Raw genomic sequence first — 19,200 nt, forward strand, 5'->3', positions numbered from 1 at the left:
TGGCCACGCAAGAAAATATTAGTGCACTTCATTCAGTTGCGAGTGAGTCATAGGAGCCTGAGAGGGTTAAACTCAAAATCGTGGCTGAGGGAAGAAGGGAGAGGGGGTAAGGGAGAGCCGGGAAATATTCGTTGAAGATAAGCGGAGGGGATTGATGGAGGGGAAGATAGGGCGATGGTACAGGTGGGGGGAAGTAGAGTGAGAGGAGTTGGGGGAGGTTAAGCCGATTAAGACTGAGGGAAGGCAGGGTGAGGAGGGATGTGCGTCTGGGGAAAGATGGGGAGAAGTTCAGAGGGAAGATAATGGTGTGAAGGAAGATGAGGAAGATGGTATGAGGATGAGTGGGAAAAATGGTGTGAGAGTGAAGGAAGATAAGGAAGATGACTTATGAGTAAGTGAAGATGGTAGGCAAGATGGGGAAGGACTTTGAGGGTGAGGTAAGATGGTGTGAAGGTGAGGGCAGATGGGAAGGTTGGTGTAAAGGTATGTGACTATGGAGGGAGGTAGTGTGAGTGTGAGTGAAAGTGGTGTGAGGAAGAGATGATGTGAGTTGATAACGAGGGAAGAAGATGGTGTGAGAATGTGGGAAGATGTGTGATGATGTGAGAGAGGAGATATGATGGAGAGGGAAGGTAAAGAAGATGATTTGATGATGAGGACAGGTGTGTGATAACGGTGTGAGGTTGAGAGAAGCTGATGTGATGGCGAGGGTTTGGAGGTTGGGGGAGCCTTCTTGCTTTACTGTCCTTATCCTTCAGCATGTAGAGTTAGATCTCATAGTCATAGTCTACTCTGTAACAGACAGCCTCGAAAGGACTGTTGCTGTTTGCTTTCCATTGTACTCCTTTGTATGAAGATGAGGGGAGCTGAGGTGGAGGGAGTAGCACACGGGTGGGGGAACGGACACTGGGTGAGGTGAACCAGTAACATGCATGATTTAGCACTGGCAAGTATAGCAGTATAAATGAGTCATAGGTAACCCATGCCGGAACACAGGAGAAAACGTTGTCTGAAATTAATCTAAGAAATCTTACAGTAACGCATCGCTGACACTGGCTTACCGTGGTTTGAATCAGAAATTAAAATTTGGTACAATAACACGTGTGTGTATGCTTATGTTTTTAAGAAAAGTATTAGGGGAAGGGAGGGAAGGGAATGGTGAGGCACAAGAGAAGTGAGTGGTGAGAGACAGCAGGGAAGTGAGTGAAACAGGTCAGGTGAAGGGGCACAATGGGTACTACTGTGAACACAGCGGGAAGGATGCAAGGTTGTTTGGGAACACCTAGCAGGGAGTTTAATTTGGCTCATTGTGGAAAAAGGGAGGATGGAAGGATGAAAGAAAAGACAGACGCAAAGCCAGAAGTGGGCATGGTGTAAAATATGAGATGGAAATAAGGAAGGAGAGGTATGAAGGAAGAAGTCAGAGAAATAGGCAGGGAACCAGAAATGACTTGTGTATGGTTGTGAGAAGCCAGAAGATAGGGGCTGAGATTTACAAAAGTACTTACCATAATTTTTCTCGTTAATAAAAAATGTTTTTCAAAAATAACAAGAGAAGGGGAAGATGCTACACGCTCCTCCCTTTGTCCATCATGCAAAAAAAAAAAAAAAAAAACACACACACACTTTAGTTAAGGCACGAGAATGATCGTAAGTCGGTTTGTGAATTATCGTCACGAACAGTACTTTAAGTGACCACTCTCATCGTAGGTGCACAGATGCTGGGCAAGGTCGTCCAGGAGGAGAGTGCTAGAGACTGAAGGTGTAAGTGAGCAAACAGCAAAAGAGAAACTGTGGGGAAGAGATGAAGAAGAGTAATGCTTAGATAAACTGGGTGAGATTCAGAGACATGGGGAACTTGAGTGAGAAGAAATCAAAGAGCAGTGAGCAGAATGAAGGGGATTGGTGAGACACCTAGCAAAGAACCCGCCAGGTTAATGTGGTGGTAAGAATGACCGAACTGGGAATAAGGGAAAGGAGTGAGAGGGAAGGTACGACTGGGCGCTGGAGTATTAAAGCGAAGGACAGTGACCAGCATCTTCATTTCTTCACAACACCTCAGCCATGAAGCTTACCGTGAGTTCCTCTCTGCCTCCTCTACCTCTGTTGCATCACTGAACTCACCCTTCACCACCACTGCAAATTTCTAGCTTGTGTCATTCTCAAAATATCAAGTGACATAATCTTTCTAGTCGTATACAGAGCCGATAAGTTGTGATAACATCGAGCCATGAAAGCACGCTCACTTGCTTGAGGCTTGAACCCACCTCGCCACTGAAGGTCGTCTTATGTTGTAATCATCATCAGTTCAGTAAATACCAACTGAACGTCTTGAAACTATAATTACATGGATACTGCGGTAATTTAGTATATAACTTCTCTAACAGTGTGATGGGTATAACAATATTTCCTGCCCCGAGTTACATGCAGTTTGTCTCTTAACAGTTATCAATGCTTGAAGATTTTTTGTGGATTAACGGTCAGATTGTTATAAGGAAGTTGAGAGTATGTGAATTATCTCGAATGCTTATATGATTCTAAAAGTAATGGGTCTTCATATGCTGATAATCACACCGAAGTGTGACATGGAAGTGCTTGATCTCTGTTGTCAGTATCTCACTGGCGTAGTGCTATGAGAAGGTAAAGAAGTCAATTGAAAATATAGTACAAACTGCGTCAAAGACACACACTTCTTTCGTCGTCGTTTCAATCGAACTTTAAATAGGAAATGTGATAATAATACTTTGGTGTTTCCACAACTTGCTCGTACAAAAAAAAAAAAATAAAAATAAAAAAATAAATAAATAAATATCTTACTCCGACCACCAGGGATCAACATCCTGGCTGTCAATACTCCGGAATTTCAAAAAAGCTTCAGTATACAGTTGTCATTCAAGGAACAAATATTATAATCTCCCAAAAGTACGTTGTCACAGAGTTGGGATTGATATACCTGTAAAAAGAATTTTTACTTTAGTCTCCATGAGAGTAAAGAAAGTTAAATGAAACCTGTAGGTCAACTCACTACCGATTGAGCCACCATCTTCTGCATGAAAGACTAAGAATAGGATAAAATTCTTATATTAGAAACCTGAACAGAGGGAGATGAGAATACAGTATATGGCGCAGCGTGCCTGGCGGAATGGGAGGGGTGGTCAAGCAGACACTTCAGAAGACCTGTGACCAAAGTAGTTGCGAAAGACGAGAGATGCACGGACAGAAGGAAACATAGAGGGGAGAAAGTGAGGTAAAAGGGAGTCAAGAAGTGTAGGAACGTTAATAAGACTAAATGCCTTTGACTCCATCCTGCTTAGAGGTGCTGCATGAGGGAACCACCATCCCTCCCTTCTCAAGCACACACGCATGCACACGCTCTCGCACACACACACACACACACACACACACACACACACACACACACACACACAGATACAAACACGAGTGTTTATCAACAAAAGGGCAAATAAGACTCTTGTGCAATCAGTTGCATAGTAGGTTTAAAGAAAAGCATAGAGTCGGTTCAGCATATCTAGCCGTTAAGGAACAGATTTTCCAAGAGGAATAAGGTGATCGTAGACCAATCGCGAGAAAGAGAGACACCTATACAGTATGTTGTACACGTCCCTTTCCAGGCATCTTTGTTAGGTATCTACAAAATGGTATCAGTCCAGTTCTCAATGTTGGTGAAATGACCGAGCCAGTAAAAACTTATTATATCTTGATGAATTTAAATAATCTGTAATTCAAATTTGCTTAATTTTTATTTAAGATGGTAGAACAAGATGTTTACTCTGCTGTAATGCAACTGCTTAGCATTCTTCCATGATATCGAATCTGATCAAACTTTTAGAGTTGGTCAGTCAGACAGTTAAACGATCGTACTATGCACTGCTACCTGTTCTCTCAAGGTTTCCTGCTACAGACTCGGCATTAAAGCTGCTTCATAAATTCAGAACACTAATCATGCAATGTAAATTCACCCACATTCACATTGCCGACACCTTGTAGTGCTCACTTCTGTACACTTCACAGATAACTATGTTGACATAAGGGTTACGTGTTTGACATCACTGACAGTGATAGTGAAATGACGGGTAGACATCCTGGCGTTCATGCAGGGAACACTGATGATAGGGACAAATGTACTAATATCGTGGTGGTCCAACTCTTAAGTCATGGTTACACACGTACAGTGATAATGTAGTTTTTCATCCACCATAATCTAAATCTTCAAGGTATGTTCCGGACTACATACTCATCTAGTAACCTTAAAATGAAAGAAGTGTTCACCGCATAAGGATTATCAATGATCTCTTAAGGTACTGACATCACACCACAGATTCATATTACACCACGAAGCATTAAACCAAAACAATTTCAGAACGTTAGCAATCCCTGAACTAGAACTTCAAACAATTGTATCCCCTTCTTACCACAGGCGTCCCCTATCTGGCGCCAAAACCTAAAAGAATGCGTTTTTCGCAAGGGAAGATAGTGCTCTCCTTCCTCTTTCATTTGATATGGAGTTGGTTCCCATAAGGAATACACAGTATGAGTGACGCTCCCTGTAGTGCAGGTAACATTTCTTCACCTTTAGTGCCATCACGGAACCTGCGGTACAGATTCTCCAGTTTTCTATTAGCCTTCCACTAAATGTCAGCATTACCGTCACAAACAGCAATATTGTTATCTATATTTCTCAGACAGAATCTGCCAAACACTTATCAGAAATTGTAATACAGTAATATGGTCAATGTTCTTGTGAGGTAGCATATAGGTGCAATCTCACGTCACAGGTGTTATATTTCCACAGTATTCTTATTAGAAAAATATGTTGTCGCTTTCAACTCCCGCAGTAAAAGACAGTTCAGTTATCCATGGAATCAGCACGTGAAATTGTATACTTCTGACAGTCCTGGTCGCTCCCTCAGATTGTCGTGCTGGTGAGTGTGGTCGCCACAGTCGCTGCTCTCCCCAGGAATATCCTCAAGCTCGACCTGGACGATATCCATCACGACATGAGCATCGACAGTGAAGAAAACGACCTAATTTTCAGGGGATCATATAGGTACGTGGAACAGACATCTTAAAGAAAAAGTACAATAGTGCAGATACAGTCCACACAGTAAATTTCTCGACTATTGGGCATGATATATCTCAGTACGAATATTACTGTGTGGCTTCTGTCACCTCAGAATAATAAGCGACGTGCACGATATAATGCTTATGCTAAACAGAACTCAGTTGATTTCCAGAGGTCCATACCCCCTGCACCCCACAACACATCACTGATTGTGGATGCCATCTCAGTAACAATGCCACTTTTTGTTGTCCTGCTGTACGCACATAACAGGCTCACTGTAAAGACCTTGGTATAACTCAGACCCATATATTTCAAAGTTCAATGTCCCTCCACTTCAGTTGTACCCCCTAACCCTCCCCATAAGAACTACATTTTGTGAGTGTCTTAGTAAAGCAGCCAACATTAATCATGTAAGTTTGCAGAATCTAGCTTTTTTTAGGGTTCAATGGGGGGCGCTGTCGAAGGAAATGGTAACCGAGGGATACGCCGGTGTTTTGCAGAGATCAAGCGGATTGAATCTAGTTGTTATGCTCTTTCATCTTACCTCTGGTGCTGGAGAGGGACACCTTCAAGTGTTGGCACCGATATGAACCGATGGTGTAGCTGGCTGCTATACAAACGTCCCTCAGCCCCTTCCTTGTCCCGCAGAAGGATGATAGTGGACGGCGGATGAAAGGCAGCTTCCGCCCGCAATCCACCAGGTTCACATTCAGATGAGACTGGGATTGTAACTACTTTGCCCTATATCTTAACCTGGCCTTAGTTTTCGTCTTCTGTAGCTTATATCCCATACATCAGTAGATGAAACAGACATTATTATGACTCTACAGCCCTTCCACAGAACTTCTTCGTGACTAGCACCTAATTCACATGTTAGTCCCTTCTTATAATTCAGCATTCAAGATAGAGATGGCAGTTTTTGGCCAGGTTAGAATGAAACAGTAGAATACTAACTTTACCAAGCATCCACCGTCAATTTCCAGCAGGCAATAGCGGTAGGTCACCAAGCGTTGTCTTATTGCATTCACTTGTCCCACTAGTACCTATACCTGGTACCATTTTTGCTCTAACTTGGTCTAAAATTGCCATCTGTCCATCATGAATGGTGAGCTATAACAAATCAACACTAGCCTATAATGTCTATCATGAAAAAATACTATGGACAGGATGTAGAGCTGTATCATTGCCTTTTTTTTTTTTCTGCCACTGAACTGCGTGAATAGAGGTGCAAAAAACAAAACAAAAAAATCTCTGCCACGTTAGTGTAAAAGAACTATGGTAACTTCCCAACGATCGGTTCAACGTTCTGCTGTTAGATTTCCACCAGATCACATTAACACTCTTCTAAGCAGTAAAGTTGACAACCACAAGGTATTTTTAGCAAAGTTTACAGGCTGTCTTCAGTACTAAATTTTACAGTTGCAAATTGAGCAGCAGGTAATATGGATCTTCATTAATATTTACGGTATTAAAGATGGATCCTAACGTATATATCATTTGGTCGGAGTAGAAATGAACTACAAGTGACGCCCAGTTGTTCTATCTGTCTATTTACTGCCAAACTCATTAATCCAATAAGCTGTGGCCACAGACAAACTGCCGTCACATCGCCCTGTCCTCTGTCATTTCACTGCCTTCCCTCTAGCTCACCCCCCATCTCTCATACATCACCCTACTCCATCTCTCCATCTCATCCTTGCTGTCCCCCTTCCCCTGTCCCCCTCCATCTCGCTCACATACACTCCCCTAGTCATTCTTTCATTTCCTTCCTCTCCACATGGGGTTGAAGGTGTTAATATTTGTGCTCTATCTCTCCAGCTGGACCTCCCCTGAAGGTGTGGATTACTTCGTGCGCTACCTGGCCGACCACCACGGGTACAGGGTCCTCGAGTCCAACGCTGTCCCTTCTACGCTTCAGGGAATCCTGGCCAATGGGGAACAAGGGTCATTTTCATCTGAAGAGAATTCCCTCGAGACATTAGAAATAGATTGATAATTATCTCTAAAGACTGCAAGCCTTAAGCTGATGGCACACTTGGGGTGGGTTATGAACGAGACGAGAGAAGAAGACAAACTGATACTGTTACTATTCATGCAAAACAAAATACTGAAATGATTCACCACCAAGATATTCTCTTCTGATAAATGGCCGTAAATGGAGAAGTCGGAGAAACTGTCTACTAGCTACTTTTCTTACTTTATTTATTTCTTTAATTATTTATTTATCTATTTATCTATTTATATATGTTTGATAAAACTATACAATTAATTCGTTGATAATAAAACAACAGAATATTAATATGGTGGTATTACTTCCAGAGAGAGAAAAAATGGGATAATGGAGAGTGTGTAAAACAGATATGGCAACTTTGAACACGTGTGGTGGCATTCTATTCTTTATTTATCATATTTTCTGTTGTAATCTAATATGCTACAAATCTAGCCTTGTGTCTACCTGTCTGTCTTCTTGTCTGTGTACCGCAGCCTAAAGAGAGATTCAGATGAAACTTTGCAAGATGATTGCAACTGGGTCACAGATGGACCAGTTAGGATTTCATGCTGACTGCAGTTTTATATAGGGGTGTTTTGGTCCCTAGAAATTGTTACCACTGGTTTTGCATAACACGGAACGCGTAGGGGATTGTGCGGCGTAGAAGCAGCTATTCCTCGGTTTGGAGCACCGGGATTTTGAGCAGCAGGAGACGCGGTTGAAAAACAACCCACATTTGAACGGTCAAATATCACACAAAATGATATTTTCCTTGAAGAAAAGAAAACACACACACACACACATATATATATATATATATATATATATATATATATATATATATATATATATATATATATATATATATATATATATATATATATATATATATATATATATATATATATATATATATAAGTGAGTTTTACGCCATATATAGTGAGTTTTACGCCATATATAAGTGAGTTTTACGCCAGGTACTCCTTTTTTGGATAAGGGCTAAGGCGTTGCAACTGGGTAGAGGACTTTGGTTTGGAGCGTATAGCATTTTATGACCGGATGCCCTTCCTGATGTCTACCAATGACCCTTGGGTGGATTCGATCCTCCGACCCTTCGGTCAGAGTGGAGCGCTCTAACCTACTGAGCCACGGCTGATATATATATATATATATATATATATATATATATATATATATATATATATATATATATATATATATATATATTTATATATATATATATATATATATATATATATATATATATATATATATATATATATATATCAATAGCATCGACATACGATTCTGCGTGCAATGGCGCCAGAATTAGTTAAGCAGATGCATAGTTTCTGAGGCAGTCGTGTGTAACTGAAGCAACTGCTGGCGGCTGGTGGGAAACATGAAGTGTTGTATATTGGTCATCTTCAACACAACAACGACATTTGAAATTTTGATAAAAGAATATCATCTGGCACCATTGGCACCGCTGCTGTTACACATTTGGCTGTGTTAACAGACTACCCATTCATTCAGCCATTCTGCTGCAGTTAGATAATAGATGATAAGTCCCCAAGCATGTCGTACTTAGGCAAATACAAGGGGCAGTAGCGAGGGATTGAAAATCTTCTTCTCCCTATGGAACTTTAGGTGAGAGAGAGAGAGAGAGAGAGATATGAAAAACCTACTACTGGGCGCTATCTGTTAAACTGACAGGCACCGCAAGCATATTACCGGGAAAATTGTCGCCTAGATAAAAAAAAAAAAAAAAAAAAAGATTGTACGCAATGTGATAAGAACATTTCGTAAGTTTCTCTTGTTTACTCTGTATAAATTACAAGCTGACAAAACAGCAGTAGATGACCAAGGACGAGATATTTTTTATCACCTCGCCATCTATCACCTGCCATTCTGCCATCTCGGTGATATCCGCCATTATACTTGTGTACCACTCAGTCTGTCTTTTCTCTTGACGCCCAGGGAGTTGCGAGGATGTCAGAGAAATGATATTACACTTAAATACCCTTCATACTTAGCCCACATTCTCGCCGAGTTAAGGAAACTCCCCAGTACCTCCTCCTAATTAGTTTCTTTATGCATTTAATATGCTAATATACTCGATATGCTATTTTTGCAATTTGTGTCGATACGAAGAATACTTAATTAACATACCTGGAAATAATTGGGTGTTGTAAGTGAAATAAACCGCTCAGGACGAGGTGCCAGAGAGCCTCTGTAGCTGACAAGAACGTGACCTTTAGTTCTCATTAGTTTCTGTCTTCCAGGGAGAAACTGAGCTCCTCAGAAGACAGGAAGGCTCCCTCTTGTCCGTCGGCCAACACTCCGTCAAGCGTGGCTGGGATGGCGTTGGACTCAAGTACTCTGAAGCCATCCTCGTCAGCGATATAGATAGTGCACTACGAATAAATCACCCTCAGGGGAAGTCCACCTGAAAGAAAGATTAAGTTGCTGAGTATCAGGGGATGAAGTCATTACGTTAAGGAAGGAGAAAGTTTGGATTAATACCTATCGACCACATGAAGATCATTAAGGTAGGAAATATGCTTTGTGTAGATCAAAGGTTGTGTAGGTCAGATATTCATTCTTAGATCTTTAGTTGAAAATTTTGTAGAGAAAAGAAAGAAGTTGTATGTGGCCTTCATGGATTTGAAGAAAGCATATGACAGGGTGGATAGACAAGGATTGTGGAAAGTATTAAGAATATATGGAGTAGATGGGAAGTTGTTGAATGCTGTGAAGAGTGGGTATGAGGGTGCTAAGGCTGCAGTGAGTGTGGATAGTGAACTCAGTGAATTTTTCTATTTGAAGGTTGGATTGAAACAGGGATGTATCATGTCTCCATGGTTGTTCAATTTGTATATGGATGGGGTTATAAAAGAGATACAAGATAGGGCAGTGGATGTTGGAGTGGCCCTAATGAGAGAGGGCAGTGTTTGGAAACTCTCTGTACTGTTGTTTGCAGATGATACTGTGTTGTTAAGTGAAGACGAAGGGGAGCTGCAAGGCTAGGTGGATGAGTCTGGGAGAGTGTGTAAGAAACGGAATCTAAAGGTGAACGCAGGGAAGAGTAAAGTTATGGTCTTCGAGAGATGTGAAGTCACTGAATGTACAGTGAGGTTGGATGGGGAGGAAATGGAGAATGTGAGTGCGTTTAAGTACTTGGATAGTGTGATGAGTAAGGATGGAAGTATGGAGGGTGAAGTGCTTGATAGGGTACAACAAGGAGGAGAGGTTGGTGGTTCCTTGAAAGCAGTGATAAGAAACAGGGAAGGGAACATGGAAGTGAAAAAGTTACTACATGACAATGTTGTGATACCTAACGGATGGAAGTGAAGCTTGGACGTTGCTGGAGGGACAGAAGTCAAGAGTGAGAGCAGTAGAAATGAGTTATTTATGAGGAGCCTGTGAAGTCACATGTAGAGACAGACTGACAAATGAGGATGTGAAGGACGTTGTGATGTGGATGTGGATGTGATAGGAAGTGTAGGAGAAACACACTGAGGTGGTTTGGCCTTGTGGAGAGGATGGAGAGTGAGAGACTGACGAGGAGAGTGTATGTGAGTGAGGAGGAGGGGGAGAGAGGGAGGGGGAGGCCAAGGATGAGATGGAGGGATGGAGTGGAGAGGTATATGAGAGAGGGGGGTGTGAGCTGGGAGCGGGGCAGTGAAATGGCGGGGGACAGGGAGACGTGGAGGCGATTTGTTTGTGGCCACCTCCTACAGGATTAAGGCCAATGGCAATAGATATATAGAATTTTCTGTCTGCAATTCTCTCGTCTTTACGCATGATAACATTAATTATTAATGTTTAATGAGTCGGTCACCGAATGACACAGCTGATTTTTACTTATTCTTATTTTCACAACACTCACTATTGTGCGTTTTCTTTTTTGTTCTGGTGTCAGGTGTGTATGAATGTATGTACGTTTGTATGGAGTGTGTGTGTGTGTGTGTGTGTGTGTGTGTGTGTGTGTGTGTGTGTGTGTGTGTGTGTGTGTGTGTTCGCTTCACGTACGTGTAGGACCCTCTGATGGCGTCTTCGTCCATGCTCTGGTCGTGGTGCAAATCGTCCTGGTCGAAATTGAGGAAGTTCTCAGGGCGGCAGCAAGCACGGCGGCCACACCCAGCACCACCACAACCTGGCCGGGGCAGAGACAGTGTTATATGGGTAAAAAATAACCGAGCCGTGAATAATGTAGCAAATATACAGTAAAAGGATCAACGACTGAAGCATGAGACAAAAAATCCTGGTTAAGGTAAAAATAATAATGTGGTCAAGGTTAAGATTTGGCTACTACAGGGATGTTCACTACTCTGAAGCCCCTGAATATCTCCAAAATATCCTTTATCAATGAACAGCTTTCAGTAAAACTGCGCACGTACAAACTTCATTATCTGTCAGTCATATACTGCATTTGAGAACCACCCAAACCTTTGGCCTGAGACACATGCTGGAAGTGAAGTATTACTCTGTCATCAGCGCGGCGTTGAGTGGGTATCAGCTGGTCAAATGCACTGATCCAATGATGAGGCTCAAGGTAGTAAAAATGATGAGAAATACGTTATCTTAGTAGTAGTTGATGTAACCCATGTTCATCTCAATTTATACCCAGTAGACTGCAGGCTGAAATCCCCCCCCCCTCCTGCAGTCCACCGTCCCTCTTTCAGGGAATAGGGAGGGGGGTGAGGGGACATTTGCATGACCATGTTGCGGAACCTCACAGTTACGTAAATGTTATGAGCGTAGGAAGAGGAGCTGTAACAAGTTATGAAGGAGCAGGTTAGACCGTACTCACTGTAAGCATCATAGCAGAGGTATTGAAGAAGTGAAGAGATTGTCCGTATTTCTCGCTTTAATACTCTCACCTTGGGTTCCCCACTCCTCTTACTCCCTCTCCTTCCGCCAACTTAAACCCTCTTCCCCCCACTTAAACCCCCCTCCCCACAATCCCTCTGCTCCTTCTACACCACTTTTGTCTCGTCTCTCTTCTGTTTCATTCCATGACTTGCAATTTATACGCCTCACCTTGACTCTCTCTGTCATTCATGCTTTCTCTTCGCTTAGTTACATTTTTTATACTTTCTTGTATCCTGAATTTTTACTCCAGCTGCTGAGTGCACATAGTTTTATCTCTTTTTCCTCTCAGTTCAGTTCACCATTAATTTTACTTAAGTGACTGATCGTGGGCTTCGTTTGCGTACTAATCGAGTGCAAGGTAAAGAGAGATGGAAATGTTAATATATGTTTGCCGAATTGGGAAATGGGGTGCACATGAACCCTTGCGATCTTTCATTTTATGTGTTCTTGATGAGGGCGGGACTGATCTTAATTCAAGTTTTTCAGCCAGTCTAATGTCTATGTAAGGGGTGAGTGTAGGGTAAAGTAGACTAGGTCACTTTAGCCTTGGCTTTCAGTGTATCAGCTTGTAATGAAATCTGTAAACTCGATTCTCAAGGTTTCGGTGACCGGTTAAGATAGGCTTTCATTAAACCTTTGAAACTGCTGTTGGGATGTCAAGATTCGTCCATCAGCAATCAAGTGTGGATATAGGGAATTACTTTTAACTTTCCACAGTATTTTTCCCTTCGTGTTAGAAGGACGGCAATGCGTAAGGAAAACAAACCAATATAGGGATGTATCATGTCTCCATAATTGTTCCATATCTATCTGTCTCTCACTCTATTTATCTATCTGCCTATCTATATCTATCAATCTACCTATCCATCGAGAGAGAGAGAGAGAGAGAGAGAGAGAGAGAGAGAGAGAGAGAGAGAGAGAGAGAGAGAGAGAGAGAGAGAGAGATTGTGGTTAGGTGGTCGGATCAAGTGAATATTATCCTTTAAGTGGAAATCAATAGGCCAGCCTATAAACCTTATCAGCCTGATCTGTTTTCCAGTCATGATATATACGAGTATAGTCCATTTTTCATCAGTATTTGCCACTGTATCCAGTCGGCAATCTATTACACGTACCAGCAGTGCAGAGGAAAATCCTTTGCTCCTTTCTTTACTGGTGGTGTGTGTGTGTGTGTGTGTGTGTGTGTGTGTGTGTGTGTGCTTAGGTGGTGGTATGTGTGTTGAGGTTATGGTACATGTTCTGAGATGGTTTTATGTGTGCTGAGACGGTGGTGTGTGTGCTGAAGTGGTGGCATGTGTGCTGAGGTGATGGGTGCTGCAGTGGTGATGTATGCTTTGAAGAAGTGGTTAATAACGATGATGATAATGATAAGGTCTGAATTACGGTGGGAGAAAGAAGACAGGCAGCACAGATGATACTGATGATGATGATGATGATGATGAAGATGGTGATGTACAGTAGTCACAATAGCATCTGGCACTACTTAAAATTCCCTACATTTGCTATAAAGAAAACTATATCATTCATTTAGAGGTTCCCAAATAATTAATCTGGTGCAAAATGTTTAAGGGGGGTGTGCTGAGTGGCTTGGGTACGGTGGCGGTGCTGGGCGTAGCCATGGGCGTCACCACCGTCGTCACCACCGTCACCCTGCTGTCGTACGGGGCATACCTCCTCAGCCACAACATCATTATCGATCCCATGCCACCCGACATCCTGAGGGATGATGGCGGTGGGATGGAGGGGATCGAGTTGCGAGGCGGGATGGTAGGCCGGAAGCAGTTCGTGGCTCTCACTCCGCACGAGTAGGCTCTCCTGCCCTTCCTGGTACCGGCGCAGATGGTTGACGTGAAGTGGTCGGACGTGGGCGGGTGTGAGGAGGTGGTAGGGCAAGTACTGCGACAGGTGGTTTATCCCCTGGAGTACGTGCGCCACCATCCTGACCAACTGGACCCCCTGCTGATGCCACCCAAGGGAGTGCTGTTGTACGGCCCTCCAGGCTGTGGCAAGACCATACTGGCGAAGGCGATGGCCACGGAGGTACGGGCCAACTTCCTGAACCTGGACATCGCGATGGTGAAGAACAAGTGGGTGGGTGAGACGGAGAAGCACGGGTCGGCCATTTTTTCCCTGGCAAGGAAGCTCCAGCCTTGCATCATCTTCCTGGATGAGGTGGACTCCTTCCTCTGCACCCGCGACACCAGAGACAACGCCGCCGACTCCGCCCTCAAGGCCATCTTCCTGCAGCACTGGGACGGGCTGCTGACGGAGGCTGAGACGCGAGTACTGGTCCTGGCCGCTACCAACCGCCTCGAGGCCATCGACCCTGCCATCCTTCGCCGCCTGCCCCTAAAATTCGAGATCCCCAAGCCGGGTGTGGATGAGCGAAGGCAGATCCTGGACATCCACCTACGGGAGGTTCCACTGGCTCCCGACGTGGACCTGGATGACCTGGCGCAGTTGACGGAAGGGATGAGCGGCAGTGACCTTCAGGAGATATGCCGCAGCGCCAGTGTCAGCCGGCTGGTGGAGTATATGGAGAAGGGGGACATGTCGGGTCAGCTGAGGCCCTTAAATATGAACGACTTACTGGGTGCCCTGGCCACTATAGGACGTCGATCCTCCTCATCTATTCGTAAAAACTTGTATCTCTGAGCTGCTAAACTTTAAGCCACTTACATATTCCATTCGCTATTTGCTCTAATTTGACCTAGAACTGCCATCTCTACATCTTGAATGCTGAGGTAAAGCAGTAGATTAACACTTGAATATGGTGCTAGTCACGAAGCAGTGCTATGGAAAGGGTATAGAGCCATAGTATTGTCTTTTTCTGCCATTTTGCTGCGTTTGATAAACTGCAAAATGACGAAATTCTGGGCCAGATAGAGTTAAAAACTAACTAAACCTTTGAACACTTCAACTTTCACGTTTATACTGGTCCTCTAACTTTGAGCTTCTAACTTAAATACTAACACAATTCAACACGTTTACATATACTAGCTCTCTCTTCTAACTTAAGCATTTACACACATCCATATACAAATAGCTCTCTCTCTCTCTCTCTGGGCTTCTAACTTTAAAATTTTCACAATTCAGTACATTATACTAGTTCTCTTTCTCTGAGGTTCTAACAAACATTTATAGACTTTAACACACATAGGCTAAATACTTGCTGCTTCTCTCTCTCTCTCTCTCTCTCTCTAAGCCTTTACGTAAATATATGCACACGTTAATGCCTCCATACCCACTACAGTCAGTTTACTTTCATCTGATGGAAATGAACCATTCCTACAAGCGGAATACTTCTGCCGTTTCGATGAACCCTTGCACTGACAAGCCTTAGTTATGGGGTAGGAATTTGTCTCCTTGGTTACTAGTCAGCTCAACCGTGCAGCCTGACTACACCTGGACGTCAGCCGAGTAGAAAGGGGTTTGAGATCTTCTGCATGTATTTCATAACAGATTTCGTAACATCTCATCCTTGGCTATTTATTTTGCCTAATACACTTTATTAATTCTCTTGTATATATTCATGCAATATAGGTCGACATTAAGCCTCATTCCTTGCCGCCTCCTTTCCCCTCCTCTTCGTTACCGCCATTTTCTCCATCAGTTTTCTTTCGTTTCCTTCCTTCCCCTATTCCTCTTTTCCATTTTTCCATGTATCCCCCTCCAAACGCCCGTACCTCTCAGTTTCTCTTCTTCCTATCCCTTCCTTCCTCTTCCTCTTCATATTCACCAAAATCCCCTCTCAGTTCCCTCCGTTCTGGATTTACTTCTTCCTTTCCCTCATAGACTCCCTGCCTTCTCCTCTCCTGTACCCCAATCCATCCTCTTCAGATCCATTCTTCCCCACTCCTTCCTCCCTTTCTCCTCGTCCTCCCTACCTATTCTCTCTTCTTCTCCTCTCCTAACCCATTCTCCCTTCTCTTCTTCCCCCTCCCCTTTCTCCCTTCTCCCCTTCCTCTTCCCCGTTCTTCCTCCCCCTTCCTCATACCCTTCGGATCCTCTTCTTAACCCTCCTGACCCTCCTCTCTCGCCTCCATATTCCTCCTTCTCATCCCCCTCCCCCTTCCTCCCCAGATTCCACTCTCCCTTTCCCAGTTTTTCTTCTTGCCCTCCTTCACCGATCCCTTTCCTCCTTCACTCACACTCCCTTCCCGTTAAATCTCCCTCTTTTCTTAATTTTTCCTCTCTTCCTCCTCCTCTCCTTACTCCTTCCCACTTACGCCCGAGCCCCATTCCCTTCACTCCAGTTTTCCTTTTCCACCTCCCCCATTTCCCTCCCTTCTTTCTCCTCCCTCCAAGTCCCCTCCCTTTCTCATGCTGTACTGTTAGGTCTTTACTGATCAATATTCCGGCCAAATGTTTAGGATTTTTAATTTTTTAAGCTCAGTTATAGTTTCAGGGGGATATTTAAGAAAAGAAGGGGAGGAGTAAAGTTGAAAGAGAGAGAGAGAGAGAGAGAGAGAGAGAGAGAGAGAGAGAGAGAGAGAGAGAGGCCGATATCAAACTTCAGTTTGGTAATTCAGTCTTCGTAAGCATTTTCACTGCAAGATGTAGGCCTGTCCCATGACCTGAGGAAAATCGTCTGGAAATAATAAAGATAAAATGGAAAATTAATATAGGGCGATCTTGTGATGAATCTGTGCAACCATCTCATGACACTAGGAAATTTCAACGTCACATTAAATACCTATCTTCTTTATTACGAGGTTTATCTTGGCACCCCAGAAGTTATTTCTAAACGTCCTAATTCCATTTCTTATGTACTCTCTCTCTCTCTGGTTATCGAGGTCGTCTCCCGATCTGTGTTGCTGCGTGTCTGGGTTCGATTTCCACCGTGGCTGTAGCACGTCCTCTCACAAGCCAAAACACAGGGAGGCGGTCCGTAAATAACCCCGCACTAGAAATTCACCTGATAGTATCGTAAGTGTTGCGAGGACGGTTCAGTCTGTTGGTGTGGACGCGGATGTGACAGTGGAAGTAGGAAATGAATAAATGATGCGGGACAAACATCGATAACACTGATTGAGCCGTCTCTGCAACACACGAGAAGTAAGGTGGAGGAGTCGCAGAGGAGTGTCACACCCTAATGGCTCGTACCAGTGACATACAACAGGAGACATATGGAGGTATATAGTACGCAAGAAGACTGTTGGCCTCAGGGAACAGGCTCTTAAAACCTGTGCCCAAAGTCGGACGCATGAAAAAATAAGTAGGTAAATTAACCATAAAGACATGACCAATACAGCAATAAGATTTTCACAAGTACTACTACTAGTACTCTTACCACTAACGCTTCTTTCTTGATTCATGCCTTTTCAGTATGAGGAAAAATAAATTCTGGCTGTCGCTGTTCCTAGGAGATGAACATTTGATCTTGCAGTGGACTCAAATGGCCTGATATGTCAAATTTTTTGCTTCTGTCTTCCATTGAGCTAACTGAAAATAGTACTAAAAAAAAAATCGTCAAAAGCTTCTGTTTTGTGCTTAGTATATAAAAAATTTAATCTCAACAGCTGACTATACTCGTTTATAATATGATTCTTTTTATTCTGTCCATCTGACTATCCATCCGTTCTATCCAACCAGATTGTATCTCAGTGATATACTCTTCATTTTCATTACCATCCATCCATCTTAACCATCCCATTTACAACCTAGTAATTTATATACACTGTCCTGTCCACCCAAACTTCCATTCATCCATCCTTTCATCCTAACCAACCCATTTTCAAGGCAGTAGGCGGTATACACTTTCCACTTTCAAGTCCTTCCCTCCATCTTCTTCATCAATCTCGTCAGTCCAGATATAGTCCTTCCATCCCCCACTTCCACCCTTCCACTGCCTAGTTTCTCAGAATGGGTGTGAGTGAAGCTGAAAGGGCCTGAAGTGAACGGATTGAATCATATTTTCTTAGGAGGAGAGATGTTGTCCTGACCTAATCACAACGACATGGTAATGACCTAAGATGATATGAATGCGTGTGAATGTATCTTAAATAGCCTGGATAAATCTGAAGCGGCCTGAATGAACCTTGAATTAACCTAACCAGACCAGTCTTAATCTAATTATAGTACACCGACAGTGGTTTGAAAGTGGCAGAGGACCTCAATGTGTATGACTGGTTTTAAGTGAGTGTAAACCTTGCTTGGATGAACCGAAACTTACTTAACTAGGATGGGATAGATTTAAAGGGCCTGAAATAATGTAAAGTGGATTAACATGGTCTAAACTGACCTGGTTGAATCCGACTGTATGTGTGAACTGAACTGAAATGTATTGTCGGTAGCATAGTTACTGCAAATGAAACGAGCGTTGTGGTGTTGATGTGGATGTGATTGAAAGTGTTAGATAATACTTTTACATGGTCATGTGGAGAGGGTGGAGAATGAGACTAACGAGAAGACTGTACGTGAGTAAGGTGGCTGGGGGAGTGGGAGAGGGGGAGATCAAGGATGTGTGATGGAGGGATGGAGTGGAGAGATAGCATAGAGGAGAGTGTGAACAGGAGAGAGGGCAACCAAGTGGCGAAGGACAGGTTAATATGGAGGCGATTTGTTTATGGCCACCCCTTATGGGATTAGCGTCTGGTTAAAAATAGGTACCTGTAGATAAATAGAGAAGTGAAGGAAATGGAACAGAAGAATGTAAATAATACAAGAAGTACTGGCTCATGAAAGAGGTAAAGTGAGAGGTGAAGGGAGTGAGGTGTGACGTAGGAAGGGGAGGGGTGAAGAGGGGGTGGTGGTAGGGGGATGGTGATGTCACTCCCTCGCGTGCACAAACTTGCCCAACCAGTTTATGCCACAGAAGAAAGCGGGAAATCAACTTGGTTTTCTGTGACGGTTTGCATATGAGACAGATGTTATACAACCAGCTGTAAGTAAAAAAAAAACTGCTTACAATTTTATTTTATTGTTATAGATTTTCTTGTGAAGCTACCAAAGTCGTAGGAGTTGTATTTTCATGATTCCTTGTGCAATGAAATGGACTGTCAGGTTTGGGTTGTGTTTTCGATAATTTCTGAGTAAACGTAATTAAATGATCAACCAAAGGCAGAGCTCCCACAGTTTCTTTCCCTGTGTAATCTGTCTATCCATCTCTTTATCCATCAGTCTATCTAACTAGCTAGCTACCTGTATCTCTACGTATCTGTCTCTCTGTTTATTTATATACGTGTATATGTATCATTCTATTTATCAGTCTATATACCAATATATCTATCTCTCTATCTATTCATCT

At 43.1% G+C, this 19,200-nt stretch overlaps 2 protein-coding genes and 1 pseudogene across 2 annotated transcripts; 2 read left to right on the top strand and 1 right to left on the bottom strand.

Annotated features, from left to right (window-relative positions):
* The first annotated feature begins 413 nt into the window (after positions 1-413).
* Positions 414-7,076, top strand: LOC145413398 (uncharacterized). Its single transcript, XM_080283086.1, has 3 exons — positions 414-437; positions 4,932-5,068; positions 6,902-7,076. The coding sequence occupies exons 1-3, from the start codon at positions 414-416 to the stop codon at positions 7,074-7,076; spliced, it is 336 nt and encodes a 111-aa protein (XP_080139212.1).
* A 2,264-nt stretch (positions 7,077-9,340) lies between these two features.
* Positions 9,341-11,543, bottom strand: LOC145413399 (uncharacterized; annotated as a pseudogene).
* Positions 11,544-13,790: 2,247 nt separating this feature from the next.
* Positions 13,791-14,606, top strand: LOC145413401 (mitochondrial sorting homolog). Its single transcript, XM_080283087.1, has one exon. The coding sequence runs from the start codon at positions 13,791-13,793 to the stop codon at positions 14,604-14,606; it is 816 nt and encodes a 271-aa protein (XP_080139213.1).
* The last annotated feature ends 4,594 nt before the right edge of the window (positions 14,607-19,200 follow it).

The sequence above is a fragment of the Coenobita brevimanus genome, chromosome 96, assembly GCF_032717465.1.
Source record: "Coenobita brevimanus isolate Jiangsu-jjx chromosome 96, ASM3271746v2, whole genome shotgun sequence".
In the NCBI taxonomy this organism is placed as follows: domain Eukaryota; kingdom Metazoa; phylum Arthropoda; class Malacostraca; order Decapoda; family Coenobitidae; genus Coenobita; species Coenobita brevimanus.

Excerpts from the sequence above, each read along its gene's own strand:
- LOC145413401 (XM_080283087.1), top strand. The coding sequence starts at position 13,791 with ATGGTTGACGTGAAGTGGTCGGACGTGGGCGGGTGTGAGGAGGTGGTA.
- LOC145413398 (XM_080283086.1), top strand. The coding sequence starts at position 414 with ATGGGGAAGGACTTTGAGGGTGAG. Across the intron at positions 438-4,931 it reads GGAAGGACTTTGAGGGTGAG|ATTGTCGTGCTGGTGAGTGT; the intron begins GTAAGATGGTGT and ends TCGCTCCCTCAG. Across the intron at positions 5,069-6,901 it reads ATTTTCAGGGGATCATATAG|CTGGACCTCCCCTGAAGGTG; the intron begins GTACGTGGAACA and ends CTATCTCTCCAG.